This window comes from Meles meles, chromosome 1 (assembly GCF_922984935.1).
Source record: "Meles meles chromosome 1, mMelMel3.1 paternal haplotype, whole genome shotgun sequence".
NCBI lineage: Eukaryota > Metazoa > Chordata > Mammalia > Carnivora > Mustelidae > Meles > Meles meles.
Window position 1 is genome coordinate 11,485,030 of NC_060066.1, and position 26,114 is coordinate 11,511,143.

The 26,114-nt window shown below is 48.0% G+C and overlaps 1 protein-coding gene across 5 annotated transcripts in view; it reads left to right on the top strand.

The window, feature by feature from the left end:
* ASAP1 (ArfGAP with SH3 domain, ankyrin repeat and PH domain 1) overlaps nt 1-26,114 on the top strand; it is a 352,276-nt gene that overhangs the window by 305,618 nt on the left and 20,544 nt on the right. For 3 of the 5 annotated variants that reach the window (XM_046008053.1, XM_046008063.1, XM_046008092.1), the window contains 9 exons: nt 684-817; nt 2,201-2,292; nt 7,462-7,648; nt 8,075-8,160; nt 9,487-9,602; nt 9,746-9,813; nt 10,798-10,905; nt 13,516-13,744; nt 24,432-24,602. In XM_046008053.1, the coding sequence (XP_045864009.1) occupies nt 684-817; nt 2,201-2,292; nt 7,462-7,648; nt 8,075-8,160; nt 9,487-9,602; nt 9,746-9,813; nt 10,798-10,905; nt 13,516-13,744; nt 24,432-24,602 (1,191 nt within the window). The remainder of the gene's footprint in view (nt 1-683; nt 818-2,200; nt 2,293-7,461; nt 7,649-8,074; nt 8,161-9,486; nt 9,603-9,745; nt 9,814-10,797; nt 10,906-13,515; nt 13,745-24,431; nt 24,603-26,114) is intronic. The other 2 variants (XM_046008073.1, XM_046008083.1) reach the window with 1 other exon arrangement.

The following is a 26,114-nucleotide window of genomic DNA, read 5'->3' on the forward strand; positions in this document are numbered from 1 at the left end:
GTGTCCCCTGTGAGATAGTGACTCACACACCACATAGGGTGTGGCAGAGGAGTCAAAACTCCTCGGGTACGGATCCCTCCAAAAGAAGCTTGCCACAGGGAGTGAACCCTGAAGGTTTTGGTGTCAGGGGAACACTCATTCCCCGTTGTGGAGTCCAAATAGCTTAGGTCTGTAAAAGAAGCCTTTGACGTTCAGTATTTACAGCTGTCTTGTTACCAGAAGGTGCTTGTGGAGAAGCCGTGACCAGGATGGTGGGTCAGTGCGGGTTATAACTCGGAGGTTAATGGCAGCTTATGAACCATGTCCCTGGAGCGGCTCATCAGTCTGTCACTGCCGAGATTGATAACGGGCTGAAGGAGTATCTCTCACAAGGATGTTTCATGGGGCCTCACAGGAAAAGTCATCTCACATTTTCACAAAAATAAAGAACTTAATTTTTTTTTATTCAATATTGAAAGAAATTTTTTAAAAATTTCTTTTAGCACCCATATTGCCCTCTGAGAAGCTGGTAAGCTTCATATGAGCCCCTAGGCTGAGCTGCAAGCTTCCATGTCTAACATTTAAATATTCCCCTTTTAATTCTTAACAAGTTTTGCTACTCTCGTTTTAGCTTCCTTTGTAGTTAGCACACTGAAATTAGGGCTTGTTTGTTTCATTGTCTTCAAAATGTTCTTTCCACACAGAACCCACCTGGCTTTCAACCAACTTGGGTATTTTGACCTGTATAGAATGTTCTGGCATCCATAGGGAAATGGGGGTTCACATTTCTCGCATTCAGTCTTTGGAACTAGACAAATTAGGAACTTCTGAACTCTTGGTGAGTAGTGACCAGTACTCGGAAATGTATATTGTCATAGATACATGTAATACATGGCTTTGGAGTGTCCTGTTTGTGCTGAGTACAAAGAATTACAGTTCCTGAATTTTGTGAATTTGCATGAATATTTAAAATGTAAATTTTGTGGTATGTAATGTTGACTATTTCTATTTCCTTTCTAAAGAACTGGCGAGTCATACATTTCTATAATTAGTTCACCTAAACTGGCTTTTCTTCTGGGATAGGATTTTCAGAGCTGCCTTCTTCTTTCAGAATTAGTTTTTGTGTGATTCACTGAAGAGCAGTGAAGGGAATTAGGTGGTTAAACTCATGTGATCACTTTACTTAGTGGCTTGTGTTACTAAAAATAGCTCCTAAAGAGTCTGTCTCTGTTTTTACTGTTTGTAAGTTTATAGAAGTCCTCCTGATTCGAGAGTGGTCTGTTAGCTACCGCCTTAAAGCCCATCACTCTTTAACCGCCTTAAAGCCCATCACTCTTTAACCCATAGCTTCTTCTAAGCAATGATGGTCTATGTTTGTGTGAGCCCCTGATTTTAGGAAGTAGGAAATTCAGGAAGTATCATACTAATGCTTAACTCCCTGATTCATATCAGGATTAGAGGAAGAAAAGGCTCTGAGCTTACAGCTAACGCACTCTTGAGTGTGGAAGGGAGCCACTCCCTCTCCTTGACTTAAGCTAATGACACCCAGTTGACAACTAGAAACAGGGAGAGCAAATCCTAAACACTTGCCGGGTGATAAACCCAAGATTTCCCCGCAGAGACCTGAGAGCATGAATGTTTCCTAAGCTTTGCATTGCTCCCCAGATGATCTGAGTGGCCAGAGGCCCTTCAGGACAAATTTTCCTGGAAGGGTCTTGAACCCAGAAGCAGAATGCTTCCTGTAGCATTTTTATGTGTATCCCAGATACTAAGGAATCCTACCTCCTTCTCTGCTCAGTCTAAAAATGAGATATGATAGAGATTGAAAACCAGTTGTTGCCTTTAAGCATTTAACCTGGATTCACGTGTGTAACCTGCTGTCTCGTCTCAGAGTATGTGGGGGGAGGGCATATCCAATGCTATTCTAGCATTTATTACATGGTATTTGTAAAAATCATTGGTTTTTCTGATCAGTGGCCCCACGAGTCTGTTGCTTCTTCAGGAAGGAATGTGGTTTACCCCTTTATTTCCAGCACCCTAAAGTTCCGTGCCTGGCACATAGTAGGTACTCGGTAAATATTTGTTGACCAGATGAATGGATGGTTTGTATCCTGAGTCAAATGAGGAAGAGATACATATTCCGAAATCTCAAAAGCAAATAATAGGAAACTTTTAAACTCATAGTAAAGAGTGGCTGTCTTGTGTTTTGTTTATGTTACAGCTGGCCAAGAATGTAGGAAACAATAGTTTTAATGATATTATGGAAGCAAATTTACCCAGCCCCTCAACAAAACCCACCCCTTCGAGTGATATGTAAGTACTTCTAATATACTGAATTCTTTACCATTCTGTAATTGTTTTTTTGTCCGCACAAACAATGTCTTAATGGTTATGGTATTTTTTTTCCCAGAGGAAACCCCAATAGGAGGAAAACACAGAGCACAGAAAAGTATTTTGGAATGTACTTCTGGAGTGCACAAATTACGCTCACTGACATGGTCCCCTAGGTAGTTGCAGCTGCTCTGTGGACATGGTTCTCTCTAAGTCATGCCGTGTTGTGATAAACAGGACACAGACAGAAGCGATGGCCCATTCCAATTAGATGGGGGAAGTCCAGACTCTCACCAGTGAGGCTGTAGGGAACAGTCTGTCCCAGGTGTTGCTGGGGGTGTGCTAGTGGCCCCCTGCCCAGGAGGAGCAGAATAGCCATATTTATCACAGTCATTGATGTATTTACTTTCTGACTTTGCTGAGCCACTTCTGGGAATTGACTCCTGATCTGTAATAGGAAAAGATGAGGAACAAAACGAACATGTATCTGTAGGTCTCTGATTAAATTAGTTTGCGGTACAGCCACACAGCAGAATGCTGTGCAGATGTAAAAAGAATAAGGAGGCTGCTTACATCCCGACTTGGGACCATCTCCATTAGGAATTACCATAGGTAGAAAAGCAGGGTGTGGAGCCCTGCACCACACATCCTGCCTTCAGGTCAGAAGGATGGGTCAAAACCACATCAAAGTATATTATTTGTGTATGTGTGAAGAAACACGGACAAATGCACAGGAGACTAAGAAAAGTGCAAGCGACCTTCTCAGTAAACAGTTTTTGGTATCATTTCTATTTTGGAGTCCTGTGAATCTTTAAACCTATTAAAAATTTTTTCACATTGAATTTACACTTAAAATTTTTAAATAGTGTGCATAATAGGAAGACGGCTCCTGTTAATTCCAGCTCGACTGAGCAGGGGAGCTTCTGGGACGTAGACGCCCACCTGAATGTCCACCAAGCCCCTCGGTTGTTCCTCAGGCATCGCATCTGCCGAGCACTAAAACTTTTACGAGCCACATTGAAGAAATGTGGTGTTTTCACTCTGAAATCATGAGACATCGTCTCCCGGCAGGCCTCTCGGCAGTGGTCTTTTCTTGAATTCAGCAAATGCTTGCTGTCTGCTCACTGCTTGCTTCATGGTCGGTCACGTGCTGGGAGAACTAGCTGTAAGCTCTGTCCTTGTGATGCTGCCGTCTGGAGAGGAAGGTGGCTGTGAACCAAGAAGTTAGACAGTCCATTCCTTATTCACAGCTGTGAAAGGGTCACCAAAGAAAAGTCAGGGAGGCTGGGTGCATATTTCATATCCTAAACTAATCTCAGGGCGTCGGGCTTAACAACAGTGTTTAAGCTCTGTCCTAGCACAGAAACACCTTGGATTCCTTTCACGCTCACGAGCACAAATTACACTGAGAACTGTATGTGAGCTTTTTAGAAGTGAATGTGATCACAGAACAGCCACACAGAAATGCGATCTGAAGGCACGCCGCAGACCAGATGGCAGTAAGCGCTCAGGTACCCACTGCATTCGTGCCCCGTCAGCAGTCTTACGTATTTGTGGGCCCACCCCTCGGAGGCATCGTTTTAGGTAAACTTCATCACAGCGTGGATTTGTATTTCCTCTTGCTCACAAGGGAGACGGCCCACTCTTGCCTGTCTGTTTTGCAAGCTCACGTGGTCGTCTGGCCTCTGTCAGGCCTTCCCTTCAAAATGCTTGTGATGGGGCGCCTGGGTGGCTCAGTGGGTTAAGCCGCTGCCTTCGGCTCAGGTCATGATCTCAGGGTCCTGGGATCGAGTCCCACATCGGGCTCTCTGCTCGGCAGGGAGCCTGCTTCCTCCTCTCTCTCTGCCTGCCTCTCTGCCTGCTTGTGATCTTTCTCTGTCAAATAAATAAATAAAATCTTAAAAAAAAAAAAAATGCTTGTGATTCTCCAGCATCTCTAATGGAGTGATTAAGGTTCCAAACTACTGCAGCCCATATCCTGGCTCTGTCAATTCTGAACCGTGATCTGGGGCAAGTGACCCCACCTCTCTGTGCCAACCTCCTAGGGTGTGGTAAGAACGGAAGGGGTTAAGTTAAAAGCGCTTAGAGCAGCTCCCAGCCTAGAGTGAGAACCACGTAAGGATTCACCGTGACTGTCCCCACCACCAACACCACAGTCTTCATCACCATCCTCTTATTTGGCCAGCAGCCTTGAGGAACAAAGCAGGTCCCTCGTGACACACAGTTCACTGGCTCACTATTACTCAGCAACTTCTGTGTTCCTAGAACACATTAAGTGCCGATGATGCAGTAGTGAACACAACAGCTCCTGTCCTGCATTCTGACTGGAGAGGAGGACATGGAGAATGGTAATGGACACTCTGAAGAAAACCCAGCAGGATAAGAGGGTGAAGCGTAGAAGGCATTGTCCTCGGAATGGTCAGGGAATATCTCTGTGGACTTGACATTGGATGAAGATCTAGAAATACGAAGGACACGCATGGGGAGCAGGCCTGGCAGGGGGAACAGTAGTTGTGGACACATTCACACAGTAACAAGAAGGCAGGTGTGGCTGGAGGGGACTGAGCTAGGACAGTGGCAGCTGATGCCATGCAAAATGGAGGTGGGACCAGGTCTTGGAGGACCTTATAAGTCATGAATGTTTGGGAATTTTATTCTCTGTGTGATTAGAAGGCTTTAAACAGGGAATGACCAGAATGCCACTAAACACCTTACAATGCATAGGTCAGTAACCATGACAGAGAATCATCCAGCCACAGTGTCATTAGGGCTGAGGCTGAGAAAGCCAGCAGTGGCTGGTACGTGAAGGGCAGTTGGAGGAGGGGGTGGAAACGAAAACCAGGGAGAAACTTAAACCAGGCCCACTGAGAGCCAGAGATGGTGTGAACTAAGACAGTAGCAGGGAAGCGGTGGAAAGTAGTTGAATTCTCCATATGTTTTGAAGAGACAGCCAGCAGGATTTGCTGATCACTTCAAACACAGAACATTTAATTAATTGTCCAGATGACACCTAAGGTTTGGGCCTGAGCATCTAGGTAAGTAGGTCGTACCAGTACCTGCACCAGGATGAGTGGGAAGGACCAGGTCTAGTGGGGACACAGGGCGAGCTTTTGTCAGCCATCGGTAGAGCTGTGGTGTCAAATTTCAGACAAGTCTATTTCCCACCCTCCCTGCCGCCCCATGTCAGAAAGTCCTTCGTGCCGGGACTGCAGCGGAGTGCCCAGAAAGAGTTCAACATCATGCCTGTTGACTGATGAGAGCGCAGGGACTTCCTGCAGCTGCGGAAGTAGAGACCCAGGGCTGGAGGTGCTCGTCAAAGTGTCCTGGGGCATCTCCCAGGTACTCCCATGATACCTGAGTGTCCTTAGTATCATTTCTGCCAAATTATTTTGCAACATCTGCAAGACACTTCAGTGCCAGGAAGCCTCCACAGACACCGTGGTCTCAGCTTTACCTCCTGTAGCTTCCCGCTGTTGATCCTCGCTCTGCCATCTTGGAATACTAGAAAGGAAGCTTATGTATGAACCCATAGCCATGTGTCATTCTTCGTTCATACCTATTCTTGCTTCCCTGGAAGGCAGAGGACTGGTACGATTACTAATATTTCACAGATGAGGAAACAGGCATAGCTTTACCCAAGGTCACATGGATAGCATCTGATATCGGGATTGAATCAAGCCATTTTATTCTTAAATCCAGTACTCCATCCATCACACAGTGGCTGCCTTTCAAATTTAAAGTTGTGTGCAGTGGGAGACCAGAAGCCGGGCTTAGGCCAGTCTCTCAGGTGTCTGGAAGTCCTCCAACTCGTCACGCCATGGCCATCTTAAAAGGACTTTAACCTAAGTGTAAAGGACACCATGAAAATAAGATCTTGGTCACTGAGCAGAATCTGCAAGTCACCAAAGGTGGTGTGCTGCCGTCAACCAGCTCCCACCTTCACTGCTGACCCAGAACGAAAGGAGGAGGCATCAGCTTGATTTTCAACAGTGATGGCTGGCTGTGGGATTGGGACGAGGGAGGGGACAGCAGCAACCTCCATAGATGCAATAGGTTTTTCTGAGCAAGAAATCTTATGTCCCGTGAGTTAAGAGCTTTCTCAGAAAGAAGAAAGCACCTTGTAGGTGCTGTATATTCTTTAATTCAAAATACGCCAATGAGTTATTCTCTGCATTTTCAGATGAGAAAGCTAAAGCTTATGAAGATGAAGCTGTTTGCCCAAGGTCATGCAGCCGGTGTGCTGTTAGAACTAGGATTTGAATCCACAATCCATTTACTGCTTTTTCATGGAGTGGCTCATATAACTGGGAAAATCGTGGGATAAGCTCAGGGAGGCTGGCTCCAGGATGTCAGACAGTATCATCTGGACCCAAGCTCGCTCGCCCAACTCTTCTTTCCTTTCCTCTGAACGGACTTCTGTCTCAGCCTTTTTGCCAAAAGTGGCAGAAGTAACCATCGGGCCACTTAGGTCAGATACTCAAACCTGCCGTTGGGAGGTGGGCCCAGTCCCGGAGCTTGGGACAGAACTGCAAGTAGAGAAAGGACAAGTTCTTAAAAAGAGAAATGCCCACACCCACTCAGACTTTGGGAGTGTTACCCATGACAGTCTCCTGCTCCCAGCTGAACCTGCAGGAAAGACAACTTCGCTTTATTCTGGAGTCCAGTGGTTGGCCTGTGGGAGTGAATTTAAAGACAGCCTTCTTGAGCCTCAGACTCCTTACCTGTTAAAATAGGGGGTTGTGCCGGTTGACTAAAATTTTTTCAGTGAAGCTCTGGAAACATCATTGGTCTTTTAGAATTGCTGTTTTAAAATTTCTTAATTTCTTTGTATGCTTCTGGGCATCTGAATTTGAAGCAGTACACAGTCGATTTCTCAAGCTGTTGCTCAAGGTGGAAAAGAAATCTATGATCTGGGTGCCCATTAATTTTGTAACTATGTTTTGCTTGCACATCTACTAGCAAATGTATGAGTCAGTTTCTTCATCCTGTCTGGGAGGAGGTAACTTGGTCTAAAACCTGGTTTGTCTAAATCCTGAAAGGAGCCTAGGAGAACATACCTCACTTCCAAGAGAATTGTTTTTCAGGAAATGTCATTTTTTCTTAGCTTGTAGGAAAAAAAATCTTTGTTCATATTGCTCTGCTCTGTTTCAGGACCGTGCGGAAAGAGTATATCACTGCGAAGTATGTAGATCATAGGTTTTCAAGGAAGGCCTGTTCGTCTTCATCAGCTAAGCTGAATGAATTGCTCGAGGCCATCAAATCCAGGGATTTACTTGCACTAATCCAAGTCTATGCAGAGGGAGTAGAGCTCATGGAACCACTGCTGGAACCCGGACAGGTAAGGCGCCACTGAAATCATACAATAAAAAAGGAATGTGGAGAATGAGTTTAAAAAATAACAAGATTCTGGGCTCAGTTGTTAAGACTCTCTCTGCCTTCCTGCCTTCCTTCAGCTCAGGTCATATCCCAGGGTGGTCCTGGGATCCAGCCCCGCATTGGGCTCCCTGCTCAGCAGAAAGCCTGCTTCTCCCTCTCCCACTCCCCCTGCTTGTCCCCCCTGCCCCTGCCATCAAATAAATAAATAAATAAATCTTTTTAAAAAAATGAAATTCTAATACATTGAGTGACCATGTCTAAATCAGGACAATTTGAGAGTAAAGGAGTCCTATTAATAATTACTTTCAGGTAACTGATGTGAATAAAGCTGCTGTAGGTGAAGTAGGACATGTGATTACCCTACTTATCCTCATCCTGTCCTTTTCAGGAGCTTGGGGAGACAGCCCTGCATCTTGCCGTCCGAACTGCAGACCAGACATCTCTCCATTTGGTTGACTTCCTTGTACAAAACTGGTATGGTTTGCATTTTTCTCTGAATACACCTTGTAGGTTAACACAAACCAACCTTCTCAGGGACCCAGATCAGGAATCGACAAGATTTTTATAAAGAGTTTGGTACATTTTAGGCTTTGCAGACCATGAGGTCTCTGTCACAGCTATTCAGCTCTACTGTTGTAGTGTGAAAGCAGCCATAGACCATATGAAGATGAGTGAGCATGGCCATGTTCCAATAAAGCTTTATTTATAAAAACAAATGTAGGGCCAGACATGGCCTACGGGCTATAGTTTGGCAACCCTTGGCCTAGAAGGATGTAAAATCCTGTCTCTGTCAAAACTTGCTGGATTAGAAAAGATTGAGAGAGGGAAGACTTAACAGCACAGGTCAACAGGATCTGTGAGTTTTCATTGATCATAAGTTCATTACAAAACTACAGTGTCAGGGTGCTTGGGTGGCTCAGTCAGTTAAGTATCTGTCTTTAGCTCAGGTCATGATCCTGAGGTCCTGGGATTGAGCTCCATTTTGGACTCCCTGCTGGCTGCTAGTCTGCTTCTCCCTCTCCCTTTACCCTTCCCCATCCCCATTGATGCTCTCACTTTCTCTCAAATAAATAAATCTTTAAAAAAAAGGAAAAAGAAAAAACTACAGTGTGTGTGGCTGACTCAATAGGTAATTCAGATTTGGGACATACTAATAAGGCTACGATACTGAACACAGGAAGTTTGGACTTGGCTCTATTCTTCAGTGGGGAGTTCTGTAAGCTACAGATTATTAGGAGGAACTGTAGCTTATCCAAAGGCGAGTGGTCAGAATAGCAAGGGGATTTGAACCCACATATGAAGTATGGTGCCTGGACACAAGCCACGTATAAATGTCCACACGTCCTCCTTAGAGGTAGTACAGTGTGGTAGGTAAGAGTGTTGGCTCTGGGACAGGCTGCCTTTTTTCAAATCCCTGCTCTGTCTTCCATGCCCTGATAGTGTTGAAAGCAGGTGCTTCATCCTCTTTGTGCCTTGGTATTTTCATCTGTAAAACACAGGTGCTTTTAAGCTACCCCACTGGGTGGTCATGAAGATTTGATGAACCAAGGTACATAAAAGCTGAGAGTGTGCCATAAGGAGGCACTCGAGCGACGCTGGCTCGTGCTGTCGTTAGTTGGCTTATAAACGTAGGTGCAGTGTTAGCAGCATCCTAGTTTGCCCTGCTTGTAAGTAGGTCTCAAGCTTGACTCCATTGTTTGCACAGAAATAAGTGGTTAATCTGTAGCCTTAAGTTATTTATGTCCTATTTAAATCATATTTTAAGTTATACTCTTTTCTGATCATATTATAACTCTTCAGTGGGAACCTGGATAAGCAGACGGCCCTGGGCAACACGGCTCTGCACTACTGCAGTATGTACAGCAAACCCGAGTGTTTAAAGCTGCTGCTCAGGAGCAAGCCCACCGTGGGTGTCGGTAAGAGTGTGACCCGGTGTCTTAATAATAGGGGTCAGCATCCGGTTGGCTAAAACCGGGACAATAATCATTTGATTATTGTCTGCAGCCTTTTCAAGATACATCTTAGATAATTATGCAGATTTCTTTTCTCTCTGTTTTAGTGAACCAGGCTGGGGAGACTGCCCTGGACATAGCAAAGAGATTAAAAGCTACCCAGTGTGAAGATCTGGTAAGCAAAACGGAGGTGGGGCATCCGTTAGACACCAGCTGCCTTAGAGTGTCCTTCTCAGAAACTGGAATTGGGATAAAAGAAGCAGATTCATCTTTCTGAACATCGACTAAAGGAATTCAGACAAGCACTAGGTCTCCATTTGAAAAAGTGATAGAATGATGGATTTGTCCTTCCTGTGTCTTTTGGGTACACTTATGACGTAGACGCTAAAAGGCATTTGAGAGAGATGATTACCAGACAGGCTTGTGAATGAAGGTCTTGCTTTTTATATGCCAGACCCTTAGGCTTTCTCTGCAGCTCAGTAGTAAAGAAGAATTATTTGGAAGCCAATTCCAAAAATTGGGCAAGTCAAGTTCAGAGTATAATGATTTTCAAAATGTTAAATGCGTGGCTTCCCCCACCAGCCGCATACTTCTGGTCTCATTGGTTCTCTCCTATCCCTCTGGGCCTTAGCATAGTGTGGTTCTCTTACTGGTGGGGAAGGCAGGAAAGGTAAGTTCCATCCCCTTGAGTTTCTGCCCAGCACTGGCTACAGGCCAGCAGTTGTAGGTTTCTGTTCTTACAAGAACTCTGTGAAAAAGCTACAGTGCTCCCTGCCCCCGTCTCACGGAGAAGAAAAGTGGGCCACGGATCGAACCGGACGGTCTGACTTAAAGGGCTTACATTTTGTACTTCACTCTGATTTTGCCTTCCAGCCAGGAATTTTCACCTTTTGAGGCTCATTCCTAATATTTAAGAAAGCTTTTAATTTGCAAGAGAAGCCATGTTCTCAAAATAAGAAAGCCTCTGCCTGTAATTCTGGGCAACTCCTCTGAGCCGGTCCCACAGCAGCCCAGCCCTGTGTAATCAGAATTTTACCCTACAAGCAGCTGCTGGTGATTCATTTGAAACCAAGACTGAGGTGGGATTTGCTCAGTGGTTATATAATAGTGGGATGTTTAACACTTAAATGAACATGGTTATACCTGCTGTTCCTTTCAGCTTTCCCAGGCTAAATCTGGGAAGTTCAACCCCCATGTCCATGTGGAATATGAATGGAACCTGCGACAGGAGGAGATGGATGAGAGTGATGACGACCTGGACGACAAAGTGAGTTCCAACAGTGCCTCTGAGTCCCTGCTGCTGTTCCCAGGTTGCCTGGACTGTGTGGCGGAGATCATTCTTCATGAGACTGGTCTTGTGACCTGGGGCCAGTTTCTTTGCTCGGTCTTTGATCCTTGTTGGGTACCACCGCTATATTAGGGTTCTCTGGTAAACCAGACCCCATAGGAGGTTATTGAAGATGGAGGGAGAGTAATGGGAATTTATTTTTAGGAAGTGGCTCATGTGATTGTGGGAGCCAGTGAATCCCCAGGGCATCGAGCAAAGCTGGCAGGCTGGAGATTCCAGCAGGAATTGATGGTGTGGTCTTGAGTCTGGAGGTGCCGAGTCTCTTTGCAAAAGCCCTTCAACTGGGGCGCCTGGGTGGCTCAGTGGGTTAAGCCTCTGCCTTAGGCTCAGGTCATGATCTCAGGGTCCTGGGATCAAGCCCCACATCAGGCTCTCTGCTCGCCGGGGAGCCTGCTTCCCCCTCCCCTCTGCCTGCCACTTTGCCCACTTGTGATCTCTGTCTGTCAAATAAATAAATAAAATCTTTAAAAAAAAAAAAAAGCCTTTCAACTAACTGAATGAAGCCCACCCCCATGATGGAGGGTAATCCTTTTTACTCAAAATCTAATTTAAACATTGCAGCATCTAGACTGGTATTTGACCAAATAAAAACCTGGGCACCATAGCCCAGTCAAGTGAACACAAAAAATCAGCCATCAGAACAGTCCTTAATAAGTAAAGAGTTGTGAGGTATTAAGAACGTAAGTATGGGGCGCCTGGGTGGCTCAGTGGGTTAAGCCGCTGCCTTCGGCTCAGGTCATGATCTCGGGGTCCTGGGATCAAGTCCCGCGTGGGGCTCTCTGCTCAGAGGGGAGCCTGCTTCCCTCTCTCTCTCTCTCTGCCTGCCTCTCTATCTACTTGTGATCTGTCTCTGTCAAATAAATGTTTAAAAAAAAAGAACGTAAGTATGGACTAGGCAGTAGGAAGCAAGTTGCCTGTGCTACGTCAGATCTTCTTCACCAAAAGCAAACTATGGCATTGTTATTGCCCCATTTTACAGAAGAGAAAACTGACACACACAGATTTTGCAACCTGAAATCTCGGAATTAGTAGACAGTTTTGGGATTAAACCTAGTTTTCTCTGACTCTCGTAGGTAGTTCATGACTACTAGTTCATTCTTGCAGTTTTCCTCAGATATGTGGGGTTTTTTTTTTTTTAAGATTTATTTCAGAGAGAGAGAGAATGGGGCTGGGGGAGCAGAAGGAGAGAAAAAGAATCTCAGGCAGACTCCGCATTGAGCACGGAGCCCTGAGATCGTGACCTGAGCCAAATCCAAGAGTAGTAGGACACCCAACCGACTGCTTCACCGAGGCGCCCCGCAGCAAACATGTATGGAGCATTTCTTCTTTCCTAGGCCGCGTGTAAGGAGTAGTCCCACAACATGTCCTAAAGACATTCCCCCCTTTGAGAAGAGATGAAGTACAACGGATAACTATTATATATAAGAGCCTGGGGGAATGTTCAGAGAACAGAAAAATTGTCTCAGCCCTGAAAATGGTGAAGACCTTACCAAGGAAGTACCGTTGGAGATGGTTTCTGAGGGTAGGGAGGAGCTTGCCAGGCAGAAAGTGGGGAGGAGAACACATCCTTCCAGGGAAGGAGAACAGCACGTGTGAAGGCCAGGGGGTCATGTTAGGGCTGGAAGTCTGAGGACTGGTTAGAAGCACAGCGTGTGAGGTGCCTTCGGATGGTTGGGTGGGCGAGGCAGGAGGCTGCCCTGCAGAGTCAGGCAGCCCAGATCCGGAAGCACAGTATGGGCCACATTTGGCCTCCGGGCTTTCTCCAAGCCATCAGAAGCCAATTAATCAACAGAGGTTAATTGTCAGAGGAACAAGTTTCCCCACCAGCTCTGGCTGCAGTGTGGGAAACATGCCGGGGCTGAAATCAGCTGCATCCGAGGGCTGCTCACGAGGTCTGTGCTTCCATGGGGGCTGGTGGGCACCTATAGCAGGCAGAGATCCCGCTATCCACGCAGGCCTGGTGGCTCTGGGTGAACTTGAGTCTTCCCAGTTGGGGAGTTACACGGATGCCACTGCTGTCACCAGGAGTGCAAACACGAGGGACACCTTAGAGGCCTTTGAAGACAGTTTTGAATCTGAAGGGTCAGGATTGGACCCACAGGTGTGGATCATCAGGACCACAATGCGGAGGCTACTTCCTAAGGGGCTGCCGAATGAGAAGGGAGGTGAGCACTCAGAACTTGGACTGGAGAGGGTTGAGCAGGGAAGGAACACGCTGTAGAGGTCACACGTGGGTGGGAAAGCAGTTCAGTGCTGGTGAAAGGTCTTGCAGAGGGCAGGTGTCTGTTTAGTTAAAGGATACCATCGACCATGCCCTTCGGTTTCTGAATACTTCTGATTGCTAACCAGCGCCTCCCTAGTGTGACTCTGATAAAGATGAAATGAGATAAGAATTAGAAGGGCAAGAACCGCATCCCCCCTCTTGGGCTGGGTCATGGCTGACCTCAGGGCATGCAGAGAACCACAGGAGCCCCTGAAGCGTAGCCCTTGGTGAATACCTGACCCCCTGCACTGTTATGTCTCCCGCAGCCGAGCCCCATCAAGAAAGAGCGCTCCCCGAGGCCTCAGAGCTTCTGCCACTCCTCCAGTATCTCCCCCCAAGACAAGCTGTCACTGCCAGGATTCAGCACTCCGAGGGACAAACAGCGGCTCTCCTACGGCGCCTTCACCAACCAGATCTTCGTCTCCACAAGCACAGACTCGCCCACGTCCCCGACCACAGAGGCGCCTCCGCTGCCTCCTAGAAACGCCGGGAAAGGTACGGACTTTGAGAAGGGCTCTGCGACTCCCTCCTCAAAGCGCGCGGTCTGCGCAGCTTTGAGGTAAAAATCGCAAGGTGCATCCCAGTGGCAGAGCATGGAATGTGATGTCAAGGACAGCTTGAAGTAGGGCCTTGCCATCTGCTCCCGGCAGTAGGATGGTGTTGTAGGCACTCCTCATGCGTCATGCTGCGCTCTCCTCACAACAGTCCTGTGAGGTGTGTACTTTAGTGCCCATTTTACAGATGAGGAAACTAAGGCTTATGGAGGTAGAGTGACTTGCCCAAGGTCACACAGCCTATAAGTGATAGAGCTGCAATTCATTCCAAGGTCCGCCGGGCGCCAAACCTCTGTTGTTTCTTGTGTGATGTGGTGTGCAATTGCTTCTTCAAAAAGTTAACTTTTCTCTACACTAAGCCATCTGTCTGCTGGAGATGTTAGTGGTAACAGCAGTAGTTAGTAGTTGCGAAGCAGTTGCTTTATGACAGGCCCTAAGGCTTCTCGTTCTGTGCTCAGAAAATGAGGGGGGTCCTACAGTTGCTGGGATCATGCAGACAAGGAGACTGTGGTTCAGAGATGGTGAGTGACTGGCCTCATATTTCCAGATCTCTGGGATTCTAACCCGGGCCTGTATGACCTGAGCCCACTCTCCTGACCTTTCTGATGAGGATTGTTTTTCCATGAGACACTACCTGGGAAGACTTTTGCCCACAAGAGGGGCATTGTGTAGTGCACTGTCCAAAGCCTTCACCAGGCTGGCACTGAGGGCTGATGGTCCACCGCCCTGGCCTGTAGCAACAATGTGCTTGTCCTGTATCCCACATCCACAGAGAGTGCCCAGCTCTGAACGTCCGTGTGTTCCCGCCTGTACGGCAACAAGTCGAGATGCAGAAATGGCAACATTCAGCAGCCACCCCATCCAGGGGGAAGCTTGGGGTTTGGTCTTGGCCGGCGAACGCAAGTGCAGGCTTCTCCCTGTGTGCTCAGCCCGTGCTCACACAGGTTCCGAGGGCCCCTCCATACACAATGCCATGCCTATTTGAATCACACTGGGGCTATTTTCTGAGAAATGTGAGCTTTATTCAGAACAGTGTTTTTTCAGAGCTCATTCTCCATTGAAAAGTGTTATAAATGGGAGCTGTGTTCTTAGAGGGACCCCAAATGGCCTCATAGATCATAAAATAGTGGAGAAAATGCTAAAGTAAGGTTTTGGCTTGAACAGTGCCCATCAAAGATAACTAGCGACTATAGGGGAAGAGTGACAGACAGCACACGTGAGCCAGTGGTTTGACCCCCCAGTGTTTCTTACCCCTCCAATACATTACACACTAGACTCTACATAAATAAGGTTTCAGATTCCTTACTCAAACACGAGTCTCATGTTACAGATGTGGGCAGCACGGTGAGAGTGCTGTGTTGCTGCCCTCCTCTGCGTCATCCTGTTCCCCTATTAGAGTAGCAATCGGATAAGACCAGAGATTTCCCCTTGTGGATCCCAGAGAGGACCACAGAGAACCTCCAGACCAGGTAAAATAATCGAAAAAAACTCTGGAAGGGTCCATATCCTCTGACCCTGGTTACCAACGTAACAGTGATGACCTATCTAGACAGGGTGGGCCTGTACCTGTCAGAGAACCTCCAGGTGATCAAGAATCTTGGAGGAGGTTTGCAGGAGAGAAGGAACTAGCGTCCTAGTGACCAAGAGGCTGCTTCACCTTCCTACACCCCTTTCTGGAATTTTATCTCAAGGGGCCACAGAAACCCATAAAATATTCTGTCTGACTCGATGCCAAGCATCTATCTCCTGCCCTGAATAAATTCTAACTAGCGCTTTACCAGAGGCCCAGAAAACAAAGACCAAATGTATTAAGTGATCCAGCTGCTGAAACAAGTGCTCAGAGACTTGGCCATGGCCACCGTGGCCAGCCCCAAACAAGCTACTTCCCCCCAAGGCCCACCCCCCAAAATCCCGACACTGAGAATAGAAACTCCTCTCTGCTAGAAGCCGGGGTCTCTTGCAGGCTACTCGTAGTGGGACGTCAGATGCAGGGAGACAGAAGCAGCACAGGCTTCCCCTGGACTTTCTAAGGGGTCTGAGACGGGTCCTGCACCCTGCAGCTAGCCTGGCTCGCGTGCCCTTCCATTTGGAAAAGTGGTAACGTTTAGAATGGAGATCTTAGAAGACATTGTTGAAAATCAGCTGACTCTCTGTGCAGAGATAATCCTCCTCTGTTTTGTGGCCTTATGTGTTTTTCATTTCACTCTGTTGAGCTGGTAGAACCATTTGCATGAAAACAAGGAAGTCTTGACTGTCATTTGGTTGCTCATTTTCCATGGAAGTGATGTCGGGGTCTCTGCTTGCAGCAGTGGTCATTTCCACACTGTGAATTTAGGGCTTGGATGGAGGGCGGTTTCGGTCGAGGCATAGCAGACGCTCAGGATGAAGTCCCACTAATAAGAGGAGTATGGGGGGAAAGGGGAAGGGATTATTCTAGTCAGCACAGGAATATTTTCAGGAATCTCCAGCTGCCTCATCAGAACGCAAGGAGGTTTGACCTAAATTGTCATCAACCAAAGCCCATGTGCTTACACAGGGCTCCGTCAGTGTGGGGAGACAGCAGTTCAGCACCCCAATCTCACCACCCTTGAGCCCTAGACACATTTTCCCGCCTGACCTCTTAGGATGTGAAGTCCAGTAAGAGTCCGTGAAAGCTCTGAGATTGAGCATGCAGACGTTTCTCCCTGCTGATCTCCCGTGATCAGCACCTGCCCCCCTGCCCCCCACCCCCCCCCACCCCCGTGCATTATGTTTGTTTAGACTTGAAATTCTTCAAGCTTGCCAAGCTTGGTTTGTTTTTCATCTTTGAGCAAAAAATTAATGTCCTAGAACTTGGGTTTAAGAGAGCTGGAAGGATGCTGAAAGGTGATCACAGTCTGCTGCCCATTGTACAGCCGAGGAAACTGAGCCTGGGAAGGGGTGAGGAACCGATTTCCGGCCACACAGTGGCTCTTAGCAGGTGAAAAGTAAAAATGGCTCTTAAGACTTCTGGTTTCTTCTTCCCCATGTTGAGGAAGGTGCTTGATCTCTGTCTTGCCTTCCTCGTGGTCTTGTCCTCAGAATCCAGTGAGCCAGTATGGGGAGAAAGCATTTTGTAACAGGCAAAGCCCTGAAGCCGTGGGCAAGGCGCCCCTGGAACTGTTGGGCCGTGGCCACAGACGTCTCTAGAACATGGAGGATCATGGGGAACAGTATGGTGCTGCACAACCCATCCCCCAGAGCAGGGGCTGGAGACAGACACTGCGTGCTTGTGGTTGGCTGGTTTGACTTAACTCTGTTTGTAAGTGAATTTAAGCTGGAGAGCTGCGATTTTCTCCTGTCATCCGCTTGCACATCTGTACCCCACAGTGACGCAGACTGGGGGCGACACGGAAGGTTATGCAGGTTAATGGGGTATGCGGGCGGCATCTAGCCGAGCACCTAACAGGGTGGGCGCCCAGGGAGGGGCCCGCTGCTGACACTGTAGCCACCATAGCTCCTTGGCTATGAGAAAAGGCACCAGGGTGATGTCCCCCCAGTCTCATGAGCAGGGGCTCTGACGCCAGCTGCGTAACGCAGGCATCACGTACTCAAGGAGAGCAGTTGTTAGGTGAATGAATGATGAGTCTGGCCTCGGGAAGCTTACTTGACTTACTTACAAGAGCTGACTTTCCAAGCTTTGAGAAGCACAGAGCACTGATACGTTGCTGTTTCCTCCGTCTGTTGGTGGAGTCGGGACCACAGAATCTGACATTCAGCAGCGCCTATGAATATCAGGTGAGCGCCTGTATGACCTCTGGGTGCGCTTCAGACGCGTTTTCGGTGACGTGGATTCCTGCTTCGGACGGGCTGCAGCCTTGGTCTGAGCCCCCAACAGCCAGTCGACGGCCCCAGGCCGTGCTTGGGTCACAGAGTGGGAACCACGTGCTGCCCCCCATCCGCTGGGGTGAGGAGACGAAGTGATCCCAGAGCAAAGCTGGAGAGCACCACGCCATCTGAGCCACATCCGTCTGTGAGCCATGCTGCGGGGCCAGCCTCCCTTCCCCCTCCTCCAGGAAGCCTCTTGCCCTGGCCCTCCCTGAGAGACGGGGCTCCTACAAATGCGCTCATCCTCTCCCTGCCCTGGGCTCTTCAGCGTGGAGCTGATCTTGCCAAGCTTCGGGGTCTTGGTGTGGGAACCACGCTTGGGCCTGTACCATGCTGGCTCAGAGACCGTGAAGTAGTGTCTGTAGTGACCAGCACGTGCGAGCCTTCCACTGACGGGGATGTGTTCGATCCTCCTGGGTGCATTCTGTTTAACAAATGGGCTGGGCCCGGGGCATGCAGTGAAAGAGGGAGAGAAAGCAGCGAGATGTGCAGTGAGCGGTGCCCTGGGTGCCACCCGGGGAGCCTGGAGCAGGAGGGGCGAGGGAGTCTTCCTTTTGCTCTCCTGCGGCACAGGGGCTGCGAGTGAGCTGGCCTTGCACCCCTGGAGTGGAGAGGGGGCGCTGTGTCTGTGCTTGCGAATGAATGCACAACAGCAGGTCCGTGAAAAGCATGTCCCGGAAATGTGTGGCCAGTCAGGAGGGGACTCCCCTAAAACGATTCCAGATATCTTGGGGGGTGTGATGGTTGACTTGCCAAAAGTCTTTCTACAGAATGTGTGAAGCATTATGGCCAAACAGTCACGTGAGCATCTTAGACAACATTTCCGTGGCTTTCATGCGAGGCCCATGGCGGTCATCAGGGAGAGCAGGGAGGGGGCGGGAAGAAGGTATCTTCCAGACACAAAGCTGCCGCCGCCGTCAGGGTGTGCTGCGTGATGGTGACAGCTGGCCTAGGAACTGTTTTCCTAGCAGCAGCGTTATTCCTATGCTGATGACTTTACACTTTCAATGGATTTTTTTTTTTTAACCTCAAAGGAAGATAACTATTTGAGTGGCTCTATATCAAAGCATCCCATGGGATGTCATCACTGATCCATGTTGATTTTTTGTGGGGTTTTTGGCCTATTTTTATCAGTTTCCCCTGATCCTTTTTTTTTTTTAAGATTTTATTTGACAGATCACAAGTAGGCAGAGAGGCAGGCAGAGAGAGGAAGGGAAACAGGCTAAGCAGAGAGCCTGACGTGGGGCTTGATCCCAGGATCCTGGGATCATGACCTGAGCCTAAGGCAGAGGCTTTAACCCACTGAGGCACCCAGGCGCCCCTCCCCTGATCCTTTTAAAGCATGGCACATCTGTTCCCTTGCACTGGCCACTTGCAGGCCAAGAGCATGTCTGGGATTTTGGCCCTCAGGGCTGGCCACTTGGCACAGGCTCGCTAACAAGTCATCGACTGCCAGGTGTGGACAGGGAAGCAGAAGGATCGTGTTGTGCTTCTTGTGTGCGGAGACATCTGAGTAGTTGTGAAAGAACCACCATTAGGCCCCTGAGTCCAGGCACTGTGCTATTAGTTACTGGGGTCCTGGAAGGAGGGTAAAGGATGGGGAACAGCCCGTGCCGCACGGTACGCAGTGTGGTATCACTCCTGCATCACCTGCCATGCCAGAGCCCTGCCCAGCCTGCTCCTGACTGTGCCTGGCCTCCCTGCCCTCTACCGCACCTTGCCGTGCCTCTGTTTCCCCACCCGAGTGCAGTGATCATGGTGCCTTCCTACTAGACACAGGGCCCTTCTCAACAGAAATACACTGTCTTTATCTACTTTTTTTTTTAAGATCTTATTTATTTTTAAGTAATCTCTACACCCAGTGTGGGGTTCAGACTCAATCCCGAGATCAAGAGTCTCACGTTCCACTGACGGAGCCAGCTGGGCGCCCCATCCATAACTCTCTAAAGTAACAAACCTTTCAGATCTATACTGTGAAAAGCATTTGTCTTGTTCCAAGTTGTATGTAGACAGAATTTCTGCTATTGTCACTTACTATCTGTGGCATGGTGTGTTTAGAACATGAACATTGTATTTCAGTGTTTTCAGAGATTGTCAAGATAGTTTTTAAAGCCGTCTTCTGGGTCTTTTTTTTTTTTTTTTTTTAACTTAAAATTTTAAAGATGTACTTTAATTTGGCCTCCCAGCATGGCAGACCTCTGGGTGGTTTGTTTTACTAAAAACCAAATGTACAAGGACAGTGAGAAAGCGTCCTCCTGAGTTCCGCCATGAATGAGTTCCATAGACTTGTATTGTGCTCAGAATGTGCCAGGCACTGAGCGACATGAAGATGACATGAATCTACTCCGAGAGAGCTTTCAGCCTGGGAAGGAAGAGAAAATCCAGCTCTAATGCAACATAGAGAATACTGAGAGCCATTTCGCTTTGTGGTGGATGGGTCACAGGTAACAGCCGTCGCCCCAGGGCAAAGGGGATGGGTTAGCGAAGGCTCTGGATGAGGTTCCAGCTGGGCTGACCCTTCATCAATGAGGCATAGAGGTAAAGAGGGAACACAGTCGGTCACGAGTGTCTGGTCAGGGACATGTAGGGCCATTCGCAGGAGGACGGCAGGGTACCATCAAGGACCAGTGCCTGGCCTGGAGTCACAGAGAGCCGGACTCGTGCGTGTGAGTGGCCGGTTTCCTGAACTCTGAGCCTTGCGTCTCACCTCCTGCCGGTGGGCGATCATGACAGCAGCGCTGCTTTTCAAGGGCAATTCTAGATCACGTGTATAAACCTCTCAGTGTTAGGTCAGGCGCACAATACTCAGTAAATGGCAGGTCTACAGAATCTAGGGAATGTAGGGGGAGATTTGAAAAGCATGCCAATGGTGATTTCAGTTAGGAATGGATTCTTTTTAAATACGTATTTTGGCGTACATGCATGGCTTTTCAGAAGGACAGTTTTTCCAGGCTCGGTAGATGCATTTCCTTATTGTTGACGATCGAGTCCTCTCTGATGAGGCTTCCTGTAAACCACCTCTGTAGTCCATGAATATATCACTGTCCTGTGAGGGGGCTTTGGTGAAGAGAGGAGACAGCAGTTCCTGGGCAGGTCTCAGGAAATAGTCACAGACTTTTGTGAGTCCCAGCGGTTGGGCCCAGGGGTGTAGAGCTAGGGCTTTGCAAACTGTCCAGAGGGAGCCTAGCGGCTTCGAGACGGACAGTGACCACACGTGCGAGCTTCCTAAGCCCCAGCCACGCACTGGGCACACGTCTGAGCTACAGACCTCAGTTAGGGCCTCCCCGAACTGATGACATGGAGGTGCTCGTGGCAGGCACCCCCCCAGGAAGCCAGTGGACATCTCTGAGGCTAGAACATCCAAACAGAATGACCGGGAGGGCTCATGGGATTGCGAGCGAGACGCAATTCTCCTCTTCTGGGGAAGAGCAGAGGCTCACTGTCTCCCCTGAGAAGACCTTCTAATAATTTCATTCCCCTCAGAGGTATTTATAGAAGCTCTGGAACCTTTTTAGAGCCATATCTTTAAGAAAGAAGATAATTTGACATAATAGTATTAGTGGCAAATGAGAAGTGGAACACTTTCTTTTATTTCCACGGGCCTTGGCAAGCCCTCCGAGTCACCTCCAATCCTCCCCACCCTGTTAATCTTGCCTCCCACCATTTTTGTGTTTGATGTTGTGTTTATTCTATTTTGTTTTAGCTTTCTTAGCCTGTCAGAATTGCTTCCTTCCTAAGCCAGGACTTAGATTATTTTGCATAAAACATCCCCTTTAGTGGTTGAGACTAATTATTAGTTTTAAAAGTCTTCTGAGATCTTTACATCTTTTTTGTTTTGTTAAGATTTTATTTATTTGACAGAGAGAGCAAGCAGGGGAGCAGCAGAGGGAGAAGGAGAAGCAGGTTCCCCACTGAGCAGGGGGCCTGACATAGGGCTTGATACCAGGACCCCAGGATCATGACCTGAGCTGAAGGCAGAGGTCACTGACTTCTTCACTGACTGAGCCATCCAGGTGCCCCCTGAGATCTTTAAATCTTAAGAAAGTTTAAGTCTGCTTTCTGGGACCTCATATAGTGTCTTTCAGCTTTTTTTTAACTCGTGCCCTACCAGCCAGATTTTATAGCTCCCTTTCTGTAGCTGCGATTACAAAACAGCGGGTGGGTCTGATGTGTGTGTGTTTTCTGGGTATGAAATTACAATATTGAATATTTCTTTTTCAAACTTAACATGTCCCTGCTATTTCCCCCTATTTCTAGTCTTTGGTTGGGCACCCTAAGTGAAACCCTTGTCTTCCTTAAAAAGGTAGAAGTAACAGTTCATCTGTCCGTTTACCCAATACTAGCATTCCTAAATGCAGCTTACTCTAAGACTAGACCAGGAAAAACCCTGGCCCCGATAGAATTACAGTCTGGTGGGGGAGACAGTCAGTAAACAAGGAAACAATCAATATCTGATTACAGATAAAGAAAGAAAAACAAAGGATATAATCCTGCAAAGAACACTGATCCCTTCATTTCTGAAATGCCAGCTCAGGAGGCTGGATTTTGCTTGGTTCCTGGTTACAGGAGGACTCTGGTCGGATCGCTTCTGATCAGGTACACATTCAGCTTTGCTCAGAGACACAGCCCCATTAGTGCCTTATCTTTGGCAATTTTTGTTTCCAAGCAGGATTTGGACCGGATGCAGTGACTTTTAGATGCGCTGCATCAGGGGATCCCTAGGTGGCGATAAAGACGAAGGTGCTGGAGAATTTCATCATCACTAGTCTCTGTTCTCCGTGTATTTGCAAGAGGAAAGTTAACACTTCCTAATACTGAGCGTTGGCTGCTGTTGTCGGTGTTGCTTTCCTCCTGTGCCCAGCACACAGCCCAGTCCTGGCTTTCATGAACAGCAGCATGAGCTGGGCGAGCACCGCGCCAGTCCCAGAGACCTGCACTGTTGGCCCCACACCCCATGGCAGTGAAACCCGACACCCTCCAAATTCCTGCTTCCCAGACTGCAGAAGGGGGCAATAATGAGAAATCAAGGGAACTAGCCCAAATGAACACATTTTTTTTTTAAGATTTTATTCACTTCTTTTAGAGAGAGCCACATACACGTGAGGAGCAGGAGGAGTTAAGGGAGGGGGGATAATCTACAGCAGATCCCGCACTACGATCCCACAATCCTGAGATCACAACCTGAGCCGAAAGCGAGAGTCAGATGCTCAATCGAATGAGCCACCCAGGCAACCCACAGACACATTTTGAAAAGTGCAAATCATTAGAAGGCTGTAGTAGCGGTCACTTTATTGTTATGAAATGGCTTCTGAAGCTGCAGGACCTAGCCTGGCGCTAATTTGGAGTTAACAGTAAGGCTCCATTAGGTATCACATTAGTGGGATAGGGGGGTAACCTATAGAGCTCAGCCCGTGGCATCTGGAAACAGATGATGATCTTAACTGAGATTGTTGGTTCCGACTTCCAAGGCGAGACTAACTCTGAGAATCACTGGTGGAAGTCAGTGCTGGTGCTGACTGGGAGTCAGTAGGGGAATAAAAGGCTTATTTTACCAAGGAAGGAAGCCAGATTATTACTATTAATCTTTTCTTTTAACACACAGAATGTAAAAAGCTCTTTTGGAGCCTTTCTGGATCACCAGGTTTCTACTCTCCTGTGTTAAAAATTTGGTGTGGCAGTGTTCTTAGCTTTTTTTTTGTTTCTTTCCTTTTTTGATTTTTGGGTTTTGTTTTTGTTTTGTGGTTCTTGTTGGTTTTTTGGGTTTGTTTGTTTGTTTTTTCGTGTTAACTGCTTGCAGGAACAGTTGTCCATGGATACAGTTAAACTGTGCCCCTGGGAATGCTCCATAAAGAGATGCTTGCCACAGTGCCCGGCATACAGTGCTTGGTGCCCACCGGCCACCTAGCGTCACTTTGAATAAACAAAACTAATTCCATAATACGAATTCCAGAACCGCCCTTAAAAACAAGCTCCATTTTTTTTTAAACATTAGGTCAAAAAACTCAGGTTTTGCAGTAGTGGTTTTGTGTGTGTATGTGTGGAATATTAATCATTACTGCCATCCCGTCTTTACCTCTGGAGAAAGTTGAGTCTTTTTTTAAAGTATAGAAATCAGGGTCTGCTCTATGTAACTTATTCAGGCTTCCAGTAGGTGGCTTATGATTCCTAGAACAACTCAGAATTGAAGGATAAAAGAGTTTTTGAATTTCTCTTTTTCCCAGATAATTCTTTACATTGGATCATTCTTCATTCTTGATAAGTTATTAAAAAAAAAACTTAAGGCAAAGATTAGTGACTCAAAGAAAAGTTGTAATGGAGAGAAAAATCCTCTTTTGTGAACATTTTTACGTCCCACCCTGTGGCCCCCTGAAGGGTTGGCCTATACTCTGTTCTTTCTCCACTGATTTTGCTGGTAGTGTTGTGTGCCTTCTTCCTCAGTAGATGTTGTGATGGTCCCACTAAATTATTCATTTAAAATGTATGTTTTATTTTTCCTGTGGTACCTAAATGAAGATCTCAACCCCATTAGCCTTCCAGGAGACTGGCGTTCCCTTTAAAGCACACACTTCCCTTTCTTTTCTTGCGATTTTTTTTTTTTTAATTTTACCAGCAATTTTGAAACCCCTGTTTGTGAGCTACCAAGTTGATGGAATTGGCCGTATCCAGCTTTGCGCTTTGTCTGTGTACCGTACCACATTTGGTGTGTGGAAGTGACTGCAAGACAGGCTCTTCTGTCTGTGAGACTGGGATTAACCTTCCTGCCCCATTCGATTCCTTTCTAGGTCCACCTGGCCCACCTTCAACACTCCCTCTAAGCACCCAGACCTCTAGTGGCAGCTCCACCCTGTCCAAGAAGAGGCCTCCTCCCCCACCACCCGGACACAAGAGAACCCTATCCGACCCTCCCAGCCCACTACCTCACGGGCCCCCAAACAAAGGCGCAGTTCCTTGGGGTAAGTCATCCTAAAGTCAGGGCCAGCAGCGTGTGGGGCTCAGCGGGCAGTGGACACCTAGCACATTCGGCAAACGGGCCGGACTGCACACACGCCGGATGAGGGCTTGGATACACACGGGTGTGATTGTACTCGAGGCCAGGGAACATCCTGGAAGATCTCTAGGGTCATTTAAAAACCAGGGCAGTACTGCAGTGCTCAGCACTCCCTGTGCACCAGATACGGTGCTCGTGAACCTCTTCCGGTCACAGTCGCAACTGTGCGGTGGCTTATTGTCAGCCTCATTTACAGACGAGGAAACGGAGGCTCAGAAAAGCGAAGTCATCCATTCTCACAACAGCCAGAGTATCAGTCAGCAGGTTTGCTCAACATATAAATCAGACACAGTCACTTCTCGCCTTTAAAGCTTTCCTGGTGTGCTTCAGGGTGAATGCCAGCCGCTTGGCCCAGGACCTAGAGGGCCCTGCAGGGGCGGGGCGGGGAGGGGTGGCTGACCATCCAGCACTCGCCCTCTGCTCATGCCACACGGCCTCTTCACTGCTCAGGCACACCGGGCTCTCCTTCCTGGGCCGCTCCACTCCCTGCAGCTGCGTCCTGCGCTTTGAGAGCTGGCTCCCTTCCGTCCTTCTCGGCTTCAGCGTTTGTCTCCTGACTCCCCCTCTCTAAAGGAGCTTCCTTCCCCCCATTTCCTTCAGAGCACCTTATCACCATGGATTAGTACTCTGTGTTTGCTTCTTGGTCTCTCTAGAATGTAAGCTCCACGAGAGCAGGGACTCCATCCGTCTCTCGCGTCTGCAGGGCCTAGAGTCGAGCCCGCATGTGGTAGGTTCTCCGTAATCACTGACGGTGAATAAGTGTGCACAGCTGACCGGAGACAAAATTATACCCACAGGGCATGTAGTTTCCATCTTTCCTAACTTTTTAGTTCCCCAGAACTCCTTACTAGCCCAACAGCAATTCAAGTCAAGATCCAAGAGTCTCCGCAGAGCCCAGTGGCGTCAGGTCCCTGAGAGGCATGGAGAGAAAGAGAAGCTTTCCAGAGGACTGCGCTCTTTCACATGGGGCACCTTCTGTTTGTTTGTTTGTTTGTTTTTTTAAGATTTTGTTTATTTATTTGACAAAGATCACAAGTAGGCAGAGAGGCAGGCAGAGAGAGAGGAGGAAGCAGGCTCCCCGCTGAGCAGAGAGCCTGATGCGGGGCTTGATCCCAGGACCCTGAGATCATGACCTGAGCCGAAGGCAGAGGCTTAACCCACTGAGCCACCCATGTGCCCCTGCCCCTGAGTTTCGTCATGGCTTCTTTTTCCTTGGGTTTCGGGTTGTAACTGACAGGTAATTCAGTTGAATGCATTAGAGGGTCTCTTCAAAAGCCTGCATGAAGGTGTTGTGATTCTTTTGGGTTTTTGGAAAAAGCCACACTTGCCCAAATGCAGGTTGGCACACATCTGTCATCCGGCCGTGGCACCACGGTGAGTGTGCGAACGTGTCTGTGTGGCTGGCCGTTCCCTCCAT